The sequence below is a fragment of the Leucopleurus acutus genome (assembly GCF_964270905.1).
Source record: "Leucopleurus acutus genome assembly, chromosome: 1".
NCBI lineage: Eukaryota > Metazoa > Chordata > Mammalia > Artiodactyla > Delphinidae > Leucopleurus > Leucopleurus acutus.
Window position 1 is genome coordinate 198,415,938 of NC_139142.1, and position 17,043 is coordinate 198,432,980.

At 45.4% G+C, this 17,043-nt stretch overlaps 1 protein-coding gene across 4 annotated transcripts in view; it reads right to left on the reverse strand.

The window, feature by feature from the left end:
• Positions 1-17,043, reverse strand: part of RSU1 (Ras suppressor protein 1) — a gene marked incomplete at its 3' end in the record, with an annotated part of 194,645 nt that overhangs the window by 135,501 nt on the left and 42,101 nt on the right. For all 4 annotated transcript variants that reach the window (XM_082845149.1, XM_082845147.1, XM_082845148.1 and 1 more), the window contains 4 exons: positions 16,048-16,168; positions 7,321-7,439; positions 5,366-5,448; positions 4,979-5,093 (listed from right to left, as the gene is read on the reverse strand). In XM_082845149.1, the coding sequence (XP_082701275.1) occupies positions 4,979-5,093; positions 5,366-5,448; positions 7,321-7,439; positions 16,048-16,168 (438 nt within the window). The remainder of the gene's footprint in view (positions 1-4,978; positions 5,094-5,365; positions 5,449-7,320; positions 7,440-16,047; positions 16,169-17,043) is intronic.

Consider the following 17,043-nt stretch of genomic DNA (forward strand, 5'->3'; position numbering starts at 1 on the left):
CTTCACTGGCAGAGTTAGCTGCACGTGTCGGGAAAAAATTTCTCCTACGAAGCCAAAACGTTCTCGCTGCATTAACAGTGGGGACGCCACAGTCCCTGACCTGGCCACAGAGACTGGCCTAAGAGACAGCCCGACCCTTGAAGGCCCCTGATCCTTCCTTCTGGCTTTGGGGTTTAGGAACCAGGGTGCTTCACGGCTCTATCTTCTGCCCTCTACGGTCACGTCCCAGGGACCTCATCCAACCTGTGGCATTGTGTTTATGTTGACGATGCTCACAACTGTGCCGCCAGACCTCTCTTCTGAACTGCAGATTCTAACATCCAGTTGCCTTCTTGATTCGATATCCAAAAAGCGTCTCAAACTGAAGGTGCCCAGAGCTCAGCTCACGACCAGCTCCCGTCCTCCAACTCCCTAAGCCACCCTTCCAACCATCGTTGCCGTCCTTTCCGTTCCCTCAAACCTCAGTCACTCTGCGCTCCATCCCCCTCATGCAAATCGACAGTTCCCACTAGATTTGCCTCTGAAACACACCAGACCCTAACCATTGCCGCCACCTGGATGAAAGCGGAAGGGCTGCCTTCCTTCTGGAGGCTTCAGGGGCTCCTGCAGCTTCCGGAGGCTGCCCACAGCCCTCAGCTCACGGCCCCTTCCACACCCGACTCCAGCCTCGTGATTCCGTCATCACACCCGCTGCTGTCCCTGGCCCTCTCGCCTCCCTCTTCCGAGGGCCCCTCACCATTACACCGGGCTCACCTGGGGAACCCAGGATAATCTCCCCACCTCAAGATGCGACCTTGCGTTGGCAAAGTCCCTTTACCATGCAAACTAGCCTGTTCCCAGATTCCAGTGATTGGGGGGGGAGGGCATTATTCGGCCTCTACCAGAGCGTCTCACTCGGTGCCCTTACAGTCCCAGGTCGTCGGGTCCCCACTTCCTGCCTAAGCCCCTCTCTTCCAACTCTCCCCGTCACTCACTCAGCTCCAGCCACACTAGTCTTGGCGCTGTTCCTCAACACACAAGCCCATCTCAGGACTTCTGCACCGGCCTTTCCCTCTACCCGGAAAGGTCCCTCCCTGCCTTAGGTCTCTGGCTAAACGACACCAACTTACGACGGGGCTTTCTTTACCGACACCCAATAATAGAGTAACGCCCCCCCTCCCATTTAAACACTCTCTTCCATTCTTATTTTTTCCCCAGGGCATTTAACATTATCTCTTATGCTTTCTATCTATCCATTCATCTGTCCGTCCATCCTCCCTCCCCCACTAAAATGTCATAAGGGGTGTTTTGTCTCTTGTTGTATAACCCCCCGAAATAAAACATGAAGTAGGGACTCAGTAAACAGTGGCTGGATAAGTGAATTCTACGTTACTGGAAAAGTCTGTTTCCTTGGAAACAAAACCTGGCCTAAAGTAGGAACTTAATTACATTTGAACGAATGAGGAAATGGATGGGTAAATGACAGACCCACATTATATCTAATTTTCTACAGGTATACTGATTAACATAAAATCAAGTGATTTACTGTTTAGGAACCAGACGTAACAGTTAAAGTAACTTAATCAAGGATGTACAACGAAAAAAAGTAATACAATTACGTATTAAAACTCCAACCCAGCCCCTGACTTTATTTTGCAGTGTCCCTGAATGTTCTTAGACCTGACAAGTCAGAATTCATCCAGATTCCCTTGCTTGCTTCAAACCTTACCAACAAGGTTTCAAGTTAATAAACTCCAAATTTACTTTCAGAGGAAATTCCACAGAAGTCTCAAAAGCATTTACCTTGTTTATTCAGATATATAAAAAGTGAACATACAGGGGAGAGAGCGTCATCCACCCTTTAAAACACATCCAGAAGCGACCCTGCTGTAGGGACAGATTATAAGAAGCTTCAAGTCCACAGTCCCTAGCACTGCTCGGCTGCCAGCCAGGGCAGCTCCAGACGACCACCTTGGGTACCAGGTACACAGACAAACGAAGACATTCCTACGGCAGCTGGGTGGTTACCAGGGGGACAGAACCAGAGCAACAATGCAGCTGGCTTGGAACGGAAGAGCAGAACAGCAATTCCTTCCGCAGAGGTCACCTCCTCTGCACTGGGCCAAGGGTTATTCTGGCCTTGCTGCCCACACACCTGCACAGCCAGCCATACAAGCTGCCACACTGAATCTCCTCTCCTTCTGCCAGCATCTGGGGAAGCGAGCAGGTGTTGTGCTCCGTTCACACTTGGAATCTGCTTTCTAGGAATCCTCTCACTGGCACACAGATGGGAAGGAGTGAGCCACAGTGGTTAGGAACACGGACCTGCAAAAGGGGCTGTCAGGATGCAAGTCTTGCCTCCGTGACTCACTGTGTCCCTACGGACACGTCACCAACCCTTTCTAAGCCTTAGTTTCCTCACCTCTAAAAAGCCCACTTACTGTTCTTAGGACACTTACTGGAGACAATGCAGGAAAAGCACTTAACACAGTGCCCTGGCACACGAGGCCTTAATACATATTCCTATAATAGCTATTATTATGGTACTATCTATTATAGTATTCTTGACTTAAAAAAAAGATCACTGTTCAAAAATAATACACCTGTCTTCATCTTAGATAGGGGTTTACCATTTATTTCCAGCTAAGTGTTTGCCTGCAGTTTGGGAAGAGTGCCACCAGGCAGATGCTGAGACGAAGCTTTTCCAGGTAAGGCTAGCAAAAATAAACTCATTTAAAGACTTTCTCCTCAATTCTAGTCCTGAATTAAAAATACATATAATTTGGTATTGGAGAGCAAAACAGAAATGTTAGAGAAATGTGACTACGTGCAGTATTTAAATAGGAAGACCAATGTGAAATTTAAAAATAGAAAGGTACACAGGTATGTGGAGGTTCAACTAGGTATTTTTCTACCAAATTATTAGCGGATAGAACTCACTGATTAATCCAATGCCCTACACCGCCTCACTGTTTGAAAAATGAAATAAAACAAAACGCACATTTTTTTTTCATTTCTCCTCGTCACACTCATCAAGGACGCATGTCAGAAGCGCTAAGTGAATTTTATCAAATTACACAAGACTTGGTCCCACGCGTGGAGATCTGACTCGGTACATTGGGGAGGGAGCAGGTATCTACATTCTGCAAAAGCTCCCCAGGGATTACTAGTGCCAACACCTATGGCTGGCCAATCACTGCCTAGAATCTCTCTTTTGGCGAGAAGGTTTTTTGCCATTGTAAACCTCTTCTCTTGATCCCATAGCCTGCTCCTTAAGCAGGACTGGATGACCCATAACTCAGTGAAGAGACGGACGGTGCCGAGTTACTCTGCAGCCCTTAAAATCAGTACAAATTCAAGACCTTTTACAGCAACAAAGGAGCTACAGAAGATGGGGATGCAGGGATGAAACTCTGTGTTTGTTCCGTGGAACCGGGTGAATGCTTTCCCTTTTAGACTAATGCAGCTCAGCAGAGCTTTCTGTCCCACGGAAATGTTCTATATCTGCATTTTCCTGTAAGGAAGCCACAAGCCACGTGTGGCTACTGAACACTTGACGTGTGACTCACAGCTTCCAAACCGGACAGCCCAGCTCTGGACAGAAGCCCAACTCAGCCCACTTGTAGCCTTCCCAGCACCTTGCTATCTGAGGTCCCTGTTTCATGAACTCACTCAGTACTTACCCCTTGAGAAGTTACCTCATTCCTAGCACGTGGGAGGTGCTGGGGACATAGCAGGGAACACAGATAAACCCCCTCTCTCATGGAGCTCACAACCTGGTTTATAATAACTGTCCTCTTTAAAAGCACCAGACTCATTTGAGGTACTTCCTCAAAGAAGGTTGGGTCAAATGTGTTTTGAAAAATTGTGTTATTTTGCAGATATAGAGAATAGACTTGTGGTTACCAAGGGGAGGGCGGCGAAGGAATGGGAGTGTGGGATTAGTAGCTGCAAACTAGTATCTATAGGACGGATAAACAACAAGGTCCTACCGTAGAGCACAGGGAACTATATTCACTATTCTGTGACAAACCATAATGGAAAAGAATATGAAAAAGAAGATATCTGTCTATCTATTTATCTATCTCTATATATATGTGTGTATAACTGAGTCACTTTGCTGTATAGCAGAAATTAACACAATATTGTAAATCAACTCTACTTCAATAAAAGTTAATAAATAAATAAATAAAATTGTTTTATTTTGGAGCAAAAAAGCAAATAGTCATAGTCTGAGAAGCAATACAGTTCCATGTACTGAAGAAATGGGAGGATACCCAGAGTCTCCACGAGAAAAGAGAGGAGAACTCGTGAAACTTTTCCAGAAGGGCGGCATAATCTCAGTAACAGAATAACTGGTTTGGACGTTATTTCCAAGGAAGGCCACAAGGTCACCCAGAGCCATCTGAAGGACCAGAGTACAAAGATTCAGGGGCCGTGGCGGTAGGCCCGAGGAGCTCCCAGCTAGAACGTCATTTAGCCAATCCCACTGGAGATGGCGTCAGGAGAGAACCCAATTCATGACTGCAAATGGTATCTTTAAGCAGCTGTCATAAACACTTTCACTATTTGGTAAAAGTTTTCAAGGGATTAAAATAAAAAATTAACAGATCCCCCCAAGAAATAACAGTGATGGTTAGATTTTTTTTTTTTTTTTAAAGCCATCATCACCACTGGTAAAGGAGGAGCCCTGGGTAAGACCATTACTACTCATCCCAGGCTCCTTCCACGGCACCAGGCAGGCAGCCGAGCTGGGTCATCTTCCATCAGCAGTTTCAAGACACTGGGAGCTACAGCCGCTCAACAGAGCATCGGGGCAGGACAAACGCAGAACAGCTAAACTCTGGTCAATGACAAATGCTACTAGAAAGGATCAGAACTGGGTGCCTCGGTGGAGGGTTCGTGCTGAGAAGAGGAGAGAGGGGTTTTCAGGGTTGCTGCATTGGGATCATTATTACTAATTAAAGCCGGAACTCGGACCATTCATCAGCCACCTTACCTAGTTCCGGGGGCAGAACAGTCAGACGGTTCCCCTGAATGTGGAGCTCCTTAAGCTGAGTAAGCTCCCCGATTTCCTTAGGCAGCGAGATCAGGTCATTATCCCTAAGGCTGAGCTAAACAGAAGAGAAACAAGCGGTTGTCAAGACAATTTTCACGTGAAGAGGCGCTCGACAGAAACTCTCTCCTCGCCCCTGCCCTCTCTTCTTCGAAGGCTCAGTCCTTCCAATTTATTTACAAGTGTCTGCAGACATGCAAGAAAACGGTCTCAGGGGGTAGTGGTTTTATTCCAAAATAAACCGCACTCTGGCTCAAATTGCCTTGATTCCACCCCTACAAGGGCTGCAGGAGCGAAGTGATTTTCTAAGAATTTAGATAAATTACTTACTATCTGCAACTTTGTGAGTTTCCCAATATCAGGCGGCAGGATTTCAAAATCGTTGTCACTTAGATAGAGTGCGCGCAGGGTGGCTGCAAGTTAAACAGCGATATATAAACAGGGTGGCACGGAACCCGACCGTTTGAGGTCTCATCGATACAAGGGAGTCAGCTTTGATTAATAACCCTGGCGTGGTGAAAAGCCTGTGACACACCTAGGGCTCGGGATAATAACAAGCGGGTCAAACTTAGATTTACGGCCTTATTGTGCAGCTGGTGCGTTCAGGAAAACATCTATATCCAGGAGGACTGAGGAAATTAACGATGTATGGGCACCAGCGGTTTCTGGCACAGGGTTTCAATATGCTTTCGGAAAAGGTAACTATTTTTCTTCGATTACTTCCGATTCACATGTATGCCTCGATCTGCATCCACAGTGACACCAAGAAAACCACTGTGTAGCTTCATCAATGCTTGGGGCCAGAAGGCTCGTGCTTGTGAACACAGCTAGGTCAAAACATAAATAAATAACCAAAAGGCTGTCTGGTGATGGAGGCCAAAACCACCGTACACTGTTTCTATCATCAGACTAATTATTACTACTTGTTTCTACAGCCTTAACCACAAAAATAAATGAAGACGAAGGCGTTAAAATAATGAAGTGGAGGGCTTCCCTGGTGGCGCAGTGGTTGAGAGTCCGCCTGCCGATGCAGGGGACACGGGTTCGTGCCCCGGTCCGGGAGGATCCCACGTGCCACGGAGCGGCTGGGCCCGTGAGCCATGGCCGCTGAGCCTGCGCGTCCGGAGCCTGTGCTCCGCAACGGGAGAGGCCGCAACAGTGAGAGGCCCGCGTACCGCAAAAACAAAAAAACAAAAACAAAAAAATAATGAAGTGGAGTTTAAAAATAGAGAAAACCCTAACGTAGGCATCATATCGGTAATCAGAAATTTGTTCACGATATTATACACTGATACCAGTCCCCAAACTACTGAAGGCAAAAATCCTAAGGCACATTTTTATCCTTAACCAAAAGGGAAAAGTACAATCAGATGTATGTTGAATTTGTTTACAAGTATTCAATTACATTCTAATGTCTTAAAATTCGACAGAACTGTATGTTAATATACATAAGAAAAACAATTTCTTCCATGGCCCAAGAAAACATGTTAAAGTTGGTTTCACGTGCTTGACAAAGTCTGGGATAAAGGATATACATAAGGTTAAAAATGAAACATTAAAGACTAACTCAGCAAAGTCAGAATTTCTCGAGGCCAGCTTGTCACTATTTGGAGAGGCAGAACATATACCTAAAGACAGCAACTCTTTCCTAGAGATTTCACGAGTCCTCAGGAAAACCAGTTTTTCCTATTTTTCACAAGCATCTGCAGCAAGAAATGTGTTTGCGTATAAAAGGATAAAGTGCGTTCATATGTGACTAACAATTTAATGTCTGATGGTATGCTATAGACAAAATAGACTACGTCAATAAAAACACTTTTTAAAAGGCTTAAACAAGACTCCTGGCTAGAAATGTTTAAGATTCTGTTAGTGGTTTATTAATAGATATTTTTATAAATAACTGACTGGAATATCTTTGGGCAAAAAGCCTACAAAGAGTTAACAGCAATACAGGAAGAAGACACACATTACATCTTTTGCATGCTCTTTAAAAAGAAAGTCAAGTTCTCTTAGCTAAATGTGAGACTTGATCTCATTTAGGTAAAAATCTCTCTCAGAAAGTTAATATGACATTACCAAGTCCACTTGAGTGCAATGGTGTCAGATCACGATATATCAAGTATACACACTGCTGAGCTGTGAGGGAATATTCAAAGGAATCCGAAGGGGAAAAAAATGTATCTGTCCAATAATTTCTCTTGGAGTTTGGGCCCTGGCAAATAAATTTCCCATTTAGAACGCAAAGGACCATTTTAAGGAGATTTATAGAATTAAAAGTTTCTTACTCAGGTAGAAGAAGTTTCCGGGGAGAGAATTTTCATTCAAGTTGTTATAAGTCAAATCAAGGACCTCCAGAGCTGGGAGCGATCCAAATCCTCGAGGCAGAGTGTTGAGTCTATTCATGCTGTTGTTAGGGAGGAAAAATGCAAGACGTCACACACAAAACGTGTATTTATACAGACTACTCCAATCACCTCTGTGTCATGGGCCTAAGAGCCGCACGTGAGAGGCTCAAAGCTCAGAAGACTGCCATAATTCCATCTACTTTACGTTATTTTAACCAGCCTAGTAATTCTAGTCAGAGAATCCACACGTTCAGGAAACATGTGAAAATGTCTTAGTTGTCACTTTCTCCAAAGGTGATGCTCAGTCATAGTTTTACACAGAAAATGAGAACATCACAACATATCCATCCTTCTAGAGGAAAACTTCCTTATGAATGAAGCAATAGTGAGACCTCAAAAGGTGCGTATGATTAATTCTAGTAGTTTTCTGGTGGCATCTTTAGGATTCTCTATGTATAGTATCATGTCATCTGCAAACAGTGACAGTTTTACTTCTTCTTTTCCAATTTGTATTCCTTTTATTTCTTTTTCTTCTCTGATTACCACAGCTAGGACTTCCAAAACTATGTTGAATAATAGTGGTGAGGGTGGACATCCTTGTCTTATTCCTGATCTTAGTGGAAATGCTTTCAGTTTTTCACGATTGAGAACCATGTTTGCTGTGGGTTTGTCATACGTGGCCTTTATTATGTTGAGGTAGGCTCCCTCTATGCCCATTTTCTGGAGAGTTTTTATCATAAATGGGTGTTGAATTTTTTCAAAAGCTTTTTCTGCATCTATTGAGATGATCATATGGTCTGTATTCCTTAATTTGTTAATATGGTGTATCACATTGATTTGCACATACTGAAGAATCCTTGCATCCCTGGGATAAATCCTACCTGATCATTGTGTATGATCCTTTTAATGTGCTATTGGATTCTATTTGCTAGTATTTTGTTCAGGATTTTTACATCTATGTTTATCAGTGATATTGGTGGATAAAGAAGATGTGGCACATGTATACAGTGGAATATTACTCAGCCGAAAGAAGAAATGAAATTGAGTTATTTGTAATGAGGTGGATGGACCTAGAGTCTGTCATACAGAGCGAAGTCAGAAAGAGAAACACAAATACTGTATGCTAACACATACATATGGAATCTAAAAAAGAAAATGTTACTGATGAACCTAGTTGCAGGGCAGGAATAAAGAGGTAGACATAGGAAATGGACTTGAGGACATGGGGTGGGAGGGCGAAGCTGGCGCGAAGTGAGAGTAGCATCGACATATATACACTACCGAACGTAAAACAGTTGGCTGGTGGGAAGCAGCAGCATAGCACAGGGAGATCAGCTTGGTGCTTTGTGTCGACCTACAGGGGTGGCATAGGAAGGGTGGGAGGGAGGCTCAAGAGGGAGGGGATACGGGGACATGAGTGCATATGGCTGATTCGCTTTGCTGTGCAACAGAAACTAACACAGTATTGTGAAGCAATTATACTCCAATAAAGATCTATTTTAAAAAAAAAAAAGGGCTTCCCTGGTGGCACAGTGGTTGAGAGTCCGCCTGCCAATGCACGGGACACGAGTTCGAGCCCTGGTCCGGGAAGATACCACATGCCAGGGAGCAACTAAGCCCGTGCGCCCCAACTACTGAGCCTGTGCTCTGGAGTCCGCGAGCCACAACTACTGAAGCCCATGTGCCACAACTACTGAAGCCAGCGCACCTAGAGCCTGTGCTCCGCAACAAGAGAAGCCACCGCACCGCAATGAAGAGCAGCCCCCACTCGCCACAACTAGAGAAAGCCCGTGTGCAGCAACAGAGACCCAATGCAGCCAAAAATAAATAAATTTATACATATATAAAAAAGGTACATGTGAAGCCTCATAGTTTTCACACTTCTGCTTCATTTGCTTTCATGTATTCCTCTCAATGGGAGACACACCCCCCCGCAAAAAATCACTTTTTTTTTGTTTGTTTTGCAACTACTAATAGTAGTTCAAAATCATCTCTAATTAGAATCAAGGTTGCCAGGGACTGGGGGAGGGGGGTGGGGAGCTGTTTAATGGGTACAGAGCTTCAGTTTGGCAAGATGAGAAACTTCCAGAGATTGGCTGCACAGCAATGTGAATATATTTAATGCTTCTGAATCATACACTTAAAATAGTTAAAATGGTGTATTTTATGTTATGTGCATTTTATCACAATGGAAAGTTTTTAAATATATGTATACACTCCAATGAAAGCTAAGGAAAGCTAAGGAAAGTATTTTCCTATTATGTTGTATTTTCTTCAAGACTCTTATTTTTCTTAATGTGGTTCTCTTTGAACACACTGAAAACCCAATTTAAAAAAAACCTTTTTTTAAATCTAATAAGGCTGACAAATATTGAAAGGTGGGAGGGACTGTGACACTAAAAATAATTCTAGACACCAATGCTTCTCACATGAGATACAACCTTGTTCACACCCACCAACCAGGCCTCCGAAGAAACAGCTGATAGCGGAAAAAGAAACCTAGAAAAAAGCGATGCCCACCCCTTGATGCGCATAAAACCTTAGGTTGGCTTTGCAGTCAGCAAAATAACCTCCACTCCAGTTTACTGTACTGCTAACCACTAATATTTTCTATGAATTCACAATTTGTGAAGCACACTTATGTCAAGTGCTTCACCTGGGTCTTCAGAACTATCGTGGAATGTCGGCAGGACAATACTTATAATGATCTTGGAACTCTGCGATTAAGTCACAGGTTAAGACAGGTTAAGTACCAAGGAGCCCTGACTCTACTGATGAGAATGACAGGTATCTGAGAGCACCCAGCACTCGTGGAGGCCAAGGCACCCCGAATCCCTGGACCCCGATGTGAGGATGCTGAGTAAATGGAAGGAGAAGAATCAGAGACAGTGAGAAAGGCACAGAAGTACACATCGGGCGCTTCTTTCTTTAAGCCTTGCTCTAAGTTACCCACTTTTGAAAACGACCAATAAAGTTTTTCTTTCCAAACACAGAAATACACTTCTGAAACATAAGGTGCAGGAAATCCACGCTTAGACTTTCTTAGCGGGAAGAGGCATCTCACCAAAAAGAGAGAGCTCTTGCCCAATCTCCAGCCTAGAGCGAGCCTGAGCCTGTCCCCCTCTCCGGGTGGCAAGAATCGACTAAACAGCAGGTTCTCTTTCTCCTTGAGCGAGAAACCAATCCCCCCAACCTGTCAGGAACTCAGCAGAGCCCCTGTGCAGTCGGCAGCAGTGACAGCAGTGGGCCCGCTAACCCGGAGGGCAGAAAGGAAGCCCTAACTTAAATGCCTCAGAAGGCCTGGAAGCAGAGTCGGTTCCACTGCCAGCAATGCCAGGAGTGCAGGACCTGTTCCTCTAGACACCAGCACACACACACAGCGACCGGACAGCCGGGTCCCTGACACTATCAAGGGAGGCACTGTCATGCACTGCCTACCCCGAAGGGGGCGCTCACGTCTATCTCCAGCTACACGTGGGAGCTGCCTTTTTTTTTTCAATTTTTACTGGAGTCTAGTTGATTTATAATGTTGTGTCAGTTTCTGCTATACAGCAAAGTGCATCAGTCATGCATCTACATATGTCCCCTCTTTTTTAGATCCTTTTCCCATATCGGTCACTACAGAGTATTGAGTAGAGTTCCCTGTGCTCTACAGTAAGTAGGTCCTTATTAGTTATCGATTTTATATAGAGTAGTGTGTCTATGTCCATCCCAGTCTCCCAAATGTATCGCTCCCCCTGGGAGCTGCCTCTTTTCAGGGCATCCCTCTGAGAGCTCCAGCACTCAAGGTTGCCCTGAGAGGTGACAGCAAGGGGAGAGGAAAAACACAGCTGGGATGGAGGTCCAGCTCCAGCTCTTGCTGGCTGGGTGGCCTTGGGGAACTTATTCGGCTTCTCTGAGACCCAATTTGCTCAACTCTAAGAGGAGGGTAGCGATACCCTCCCAGCAGGACTTCCAGGAGAGGAGAGAGAAGACATGGGAAGCCCCTGATGCAATTCCTGGCTCCCAAGTAGGTTCTCAAGAAACGATGGCTATAACTACAACTAGTTCTCAGGAAGTTTGAGAGAAATTTTGATCCCGCCTCAAAGAGGCGAGCTCACCTGAGGAGACCGTGGAGCGCCTGAACCGTCAAGGATGGTCCCCCCATCTGCTTAATTTCCAATCGATTCGGGTGTTAAAGATAAAGTTGCTTAGGACTCAACCATGCCCAATGGTTTACATTCTCCTGTTTGCAGCTGAGCATCTTCCAAATGCTTATGGAAATGGGAAGACACCCACGTACAGTGGAGAACTTTATAAAACCGGAGAGTCAGAGGCTGTTTGGCATCCTTTCTCTTTCCTCCTCAAAAGCTACAGGAAGACCTATACGAGCACTCCCCTTTTGGAACACTCTGATCTCCAGAGGTCCTCTGGGGCTTCTCCTGATTCAATAAAACCTTCTTGCCTGAAAGGCAAGTATTTTTCTCTCCTCCACAGATGACGTGCTCACATACTTAGCCAAAGAAACAAACAAACAGAAAAAACAAACGCACGAACACTGAACACTGTGCTTAGTGAAAACTTTTACGTCTTCACGAGATAAGCTTCACCATCTCACTAGGTCAAAAGTTATTCCAGAATAGCTGGCACGATGCTCCTGCCGTGAGGTCATCCCCGAAATGATGATCAACTTGGACCCTATGCAGCTTTACACTGTTTGTCAAATAACTCAGCACAATGAATGACACTGCAAGAATGAAGAGCATAATTCAACTTTCCGCTCTTTATTCAGATGGCCTAAAAATCCTTTCCAGTTTTTTGCGGTATGCGGGCCTCTCACTGTTGTGGCCTCTCCCGTTGCGGAGCACAGGCTCCCGACGCGCAGGCTCAGCGGCCGTGGCTCACAGGTCCAGCCGCTCCGCGGCATGTGGGATCCTCCTGGACCGGGGCACGAACCCGTGTCCTCTGCATCGGCAGGCGGACTCTCAACCACTGCGCCACCAGGGAAGCCCCCCTTTCCAGTTTAGAGATCATCAGAATAAAAAGCAAATAGGATATAAAACTTTAAAATCAACTTCTGGTTGAACGCACAGTTTGGATCATGCCTATACGTGGCCTAACTGCTCTGCTGTAGTAGGGTCTCCCGTGTGTAGGTTTTTTTAATTATTATTCTGGTTGTTTATTCTAAGGAGTCCTCTGTGCCTTGCCTTAACCAGGGGTATGTAGGTATAATTGTTCACACCATTCGAGGACAGAAGTATCATTTGTGGAAACTCATCTTAATTCCTTTCCCAGAGAACTAAGAGTTGCGTTCAAACTCTGACAACCCCATCTGTGTAGCTACGTACTTAAATACAGAAAGTGCTACACAATCAGTAAATTACCATGAGCCAAAAATGCAAACAGCTCCAAAGACGACAAAGAGGCAACTCAGATGTGATTGATAAAAAAAGGGAAAGTTCGGGCTTCCCTGGTGGCGCAGTGGTTGAGGGTCCGCCTGCGGATGCAGGGGACGCGGGTTCGTGCCCCGGTCCGGGAAGATCCCACATGCCGCGGAGCGGCTGGGCCCGTGAGCCATGGCCGCTGAGCCTGTGCGTCCGGAAGGAAAGTTTACAACTCTGTCCTGAGGCGTCCTGAACCCAGCCAATCAAAACCTGTGCTCATTATCTCCCCCTCAAAGCTGTCTCCACCCATCCCTCTATATCAGCTATCCCATCCCATCCCATCCCATCCCATCCCATCCCATCCCATTCCATCCCATCCCATCCGTACAGCCTCGTCGATTCTACCACTTCTATCTATTTTTCATATAAAATCCCTCCCCCGCCTTCACTGTCCCTGCCCTAGTTCACCAGGAACGCTAACCTGGCAGCCTCACGGGTCTCCTCTAACCTCTCCTCCACGTGATCTTCATACGAAAATCATCTCACCTCGTCTCACGCCCGTCGCTTCCCTGTGCACACTCCCCAACGGCAGGGCGAGACCAGAACTCCTTCATCTGACACACACGCCCTCCACTAGCACTCAACTCCCTGCCACGACAGACATTTATTTCTCTACAGGCTGTTTCCCCAACTGTGACGTACGCTCCCTGAGGGCTGGACAGCCAGCACCTGAACGGCTCCTGGCACAGAGCAGAGAGCTCAAGACGCGCTCATGGAACACACAGCAGACCCGTGTGCTTCTCTGCCTGGCCTCACCTCCCACCTCACCTCCCCCTGCCTCACCCTTCACACTCAGCAACCCCACGCAACTCGCAGCTCCTGGAGCGGAAGTCCTGCTTGCAGTTGGAGACATCGTCCCCTCCTTGTGAGTCTTCTCAGCCTTGAGTCTCGGCTCCAACACGACCCCCTGCAGGAACCCTTCCGAGAATCTCACCTGAAGGCTAATGTGCCCCCTGTCGCTCTCTCCGACTGCCACACTCAGCAAGCCAGCTGCACCCCGGCCCTGCTCATCGACAGCCGCTCTGCCTCCATCCTGAAGGCCAGGGACTATGACTTTCACCACCGATCCCCAAACAAACAAGGCTCCTGATGCAGAAAAGGCAATGACAGGGCTTCCCTGGTGGCGCGGTAGTTAAGAACCCACCTGCCAGTGCAGCGGACACGGGTTCGAGCCCTGGTCCGGGAAGATCTCACGTGCCAGGGAGCAACTACGCCCGTGCACCACAACTACTGAGCCTGCGCTCTAGAGCCCGCGAGCCACAACTGCTGAAGCCCACGCACCGCAACTACTGAAGCCTGTGCACCGCAGCTACTAAAGCCCACGCGCCTAGAGCCCGTGCTCTGCCAACAAGAGAAGCCCACGCGCAGCAACGAAGACCCAACGCAGCCAGAAATAAATTTTTAAAAAAAAAAGGCAATTACATAGTCCTGAGATAAATGAACCCATAAATAAAACAATGATGATGATAAAAGTGAACATTCAGGTATGGCTTACTATGTGCCAGGTACTATTCCTAGCACTTTTTTTTTAGTGAAAGAAGGTTTTATTCAGGGAGTGTGGGTCATCTCAGAAGGCAAGAGACGCCAGGGTGCGGGGTTGTCAGTTTTTTTAGGGGTGGGTAATTTCAGAGGCTAATGAGTGGGAGAGTACCCCACCTATTTGCGGAAGGGGCGGGGATTTCCAGGAATTGGGCCCCGCCCACTTTTCGGCCTTTTATGCTCTGCCTCAGAACTATCACAATGCCTGTCGGTGTGTCATTTAGCTAATGTGTTACAATGATGTTTACTGAGGCTCAAGGTCTAGTGGAAGTCGACTCTCCGCCATTTTGGACCTTATCCATAACTATTAACTCACTCAGTAAATGATAAGGAGATTAACAGTAAGAATACATGTCTAGTACATACATCTTGTCTTAGCTTCTTTCTTATATGCAAATGAAATATTAGGACTTCATAATTTTCAAATCAGAGACGTAAACGGAGGGTCCTTTCTTTTCTGCTCTGCCAGATGGGTAGACAGTCTCTCTATTTGTAGGAGGAAGAAGCTATCCGATATCAAGCTCTAAACCCTACTTCCCCTCAGACCTTGGGAGAAAAGAATGCTCACGGAGCTTACAAAGGGCGTCTCTCCACCAGAGTGAACCGCAAATTAAGGGTGTCTAACCAGACCCCTGGTGGAAAAACATAAACTAAAAATCAGTCCATGGATGATTTTTTTTTCATGATTGCTTCCTAGTAAATGGATAAATACCTGGCCCGCGTCTACAGCCACGCCCTGTAAATCACGAATGGAATCACAGCACTTAGTGGCCATAATTTAATGAATGTATTATTCTACACAGAGGATGAGGCAAGAGTGGGCAGTTTCCTTGAACAGCTACAACAATGAAGCTGAAATTCAGTAGGTCCGAGTTCTGGGTACCATCTAGGTGTCTGACGGACAAGGCACGGCCCCCCAACAATGGGGTTCTCTGCCGAGCTCAGCCACTAACCTCAGGGGCAATCAGCAGTAAGTCACTTAACCTCTTGGAAAGGGCTTGGCTTCCTTCCACAAAATGAAGGCGGTAATGCCTGCCCTTCCTCCTTCCCAATTGTTAAGAGGGTCAAATACCAGTATGAGGACTCTGAAAACTGTAAAGCATTATAAGAACACAAGGTATTATTATTATTCACTGCACCCTGATTCTGCAACCTCAGCTGAATCAGAACTCCTCTCTTCACCTTTGTATAAAGAGAAACACAGGATTATAACATCTCGACTATAAAAAAGAAAAATTGTAAGAATCAATGAAGCAGTGTTGGGAAATGTATCCTCCCGTCCGTAGATAAGGAAGGTGCTTTGGACACTATTTCTACACTACACAGAGAGAAAAAAATAAAGCATATTACAATTGGTCTGCACAGTTCCTGCTAGCTATGCAAATAGGGCCCTTCCCGGTCAACATAATGGAAATAAAATTTTGTTGGAAACAAAATACAGTACAAAAAAAAAAAAAAAAAAAGACTCCCTTATTGCAACAATTAGCTTCTCAATTAGTGCGCGAATAGATATGCGCTAATGTAGGCCACTGGAAGGATGTATTAAAACAATAAAACATTTTTAAAAACCTAAAGTACAGAGAGAAATTAGAAATCAGCTTCTCCTATGTAATCCTATAAATGGCAAACCCCGCCCTCGCCCTTGGCCACACCCCTTTTTAAGCCCCTCCTCTTCTCAGTTTCCCTTCCCCTTCAGGAGACTCACCCCAGGTTCAGGTGTTTGAGTTTCTGAAGGCTGCTGATCTGCGTGGGCAGCTCCTCAATCTGGTTATTAAAAAAGTTAAGCACTTCCAAATTCTTCAGTTCTGCTATGTTTGGCGGCACAGCTACGGAGACAGAAACGCTGAGTGTGAATGCAGGAACATTTGTTTTCCTTTCAAATGAAAGATGAAACTCCAGCATGACCATCTTGTTCACGTATATACATCTTACTTAATTTCTGTAGGTGTTTCTTAGGTAGTAGCTCACCACCCGGTAGACATAGAAATGTTTCTTTAAAGGGAAGAAGAGAATTTCTGTGCCATAAACAGTCTATGAGTGAACATTACAGAGCATTACATACTTCTATTTTTATAATTTAATTTTTTTTCCTTCCAGTTTTATTGAGATACAACTGACATACAGCCCTGTATAAGTTTCAGGTGGACAGCATAATGATTTGACTTACAACATGATTATCGCAATAAGGTTAGTGAACATCTATCATCTCACAAAGGTACAAAAGAAAAGAAAAAGGAAAAAAATGTCTTTCCTTGTGACGAGAACTCTTAAGATTTACTCTCTTAGATGTAAAATTATACTTTTATTGTTGTCATGTAATGACTACTAATTGTCTTCTTCCTTTTGGTTTCCTCACATCTCCGCCAAATGAGAGTCAGCAAACTCCAAATCCCTTCCCGAGTAATGTATCATCAGCTGTTTCAATAATCTGTTATCTGAAGAGCTGTTCTCTTAACACTGGACTCAACCACAATGATTTTTAAACTCAACCGTGAATGATGAAACAGTCCACCTACTTAGTTTCTGATTTTGGCCTCTGGCCTTCGCACATTGATCAATACACACACACACCCTTATATCAGGTTGGCAACGTATCACAGCACTGTTATACAGCCGTATGAAAAATGAACTCAGTAGCACGATATGAATATGAGTCTGCAGGTCAAGAGTGGTTTACTTTATAAACCATGGGGGAGCTGAA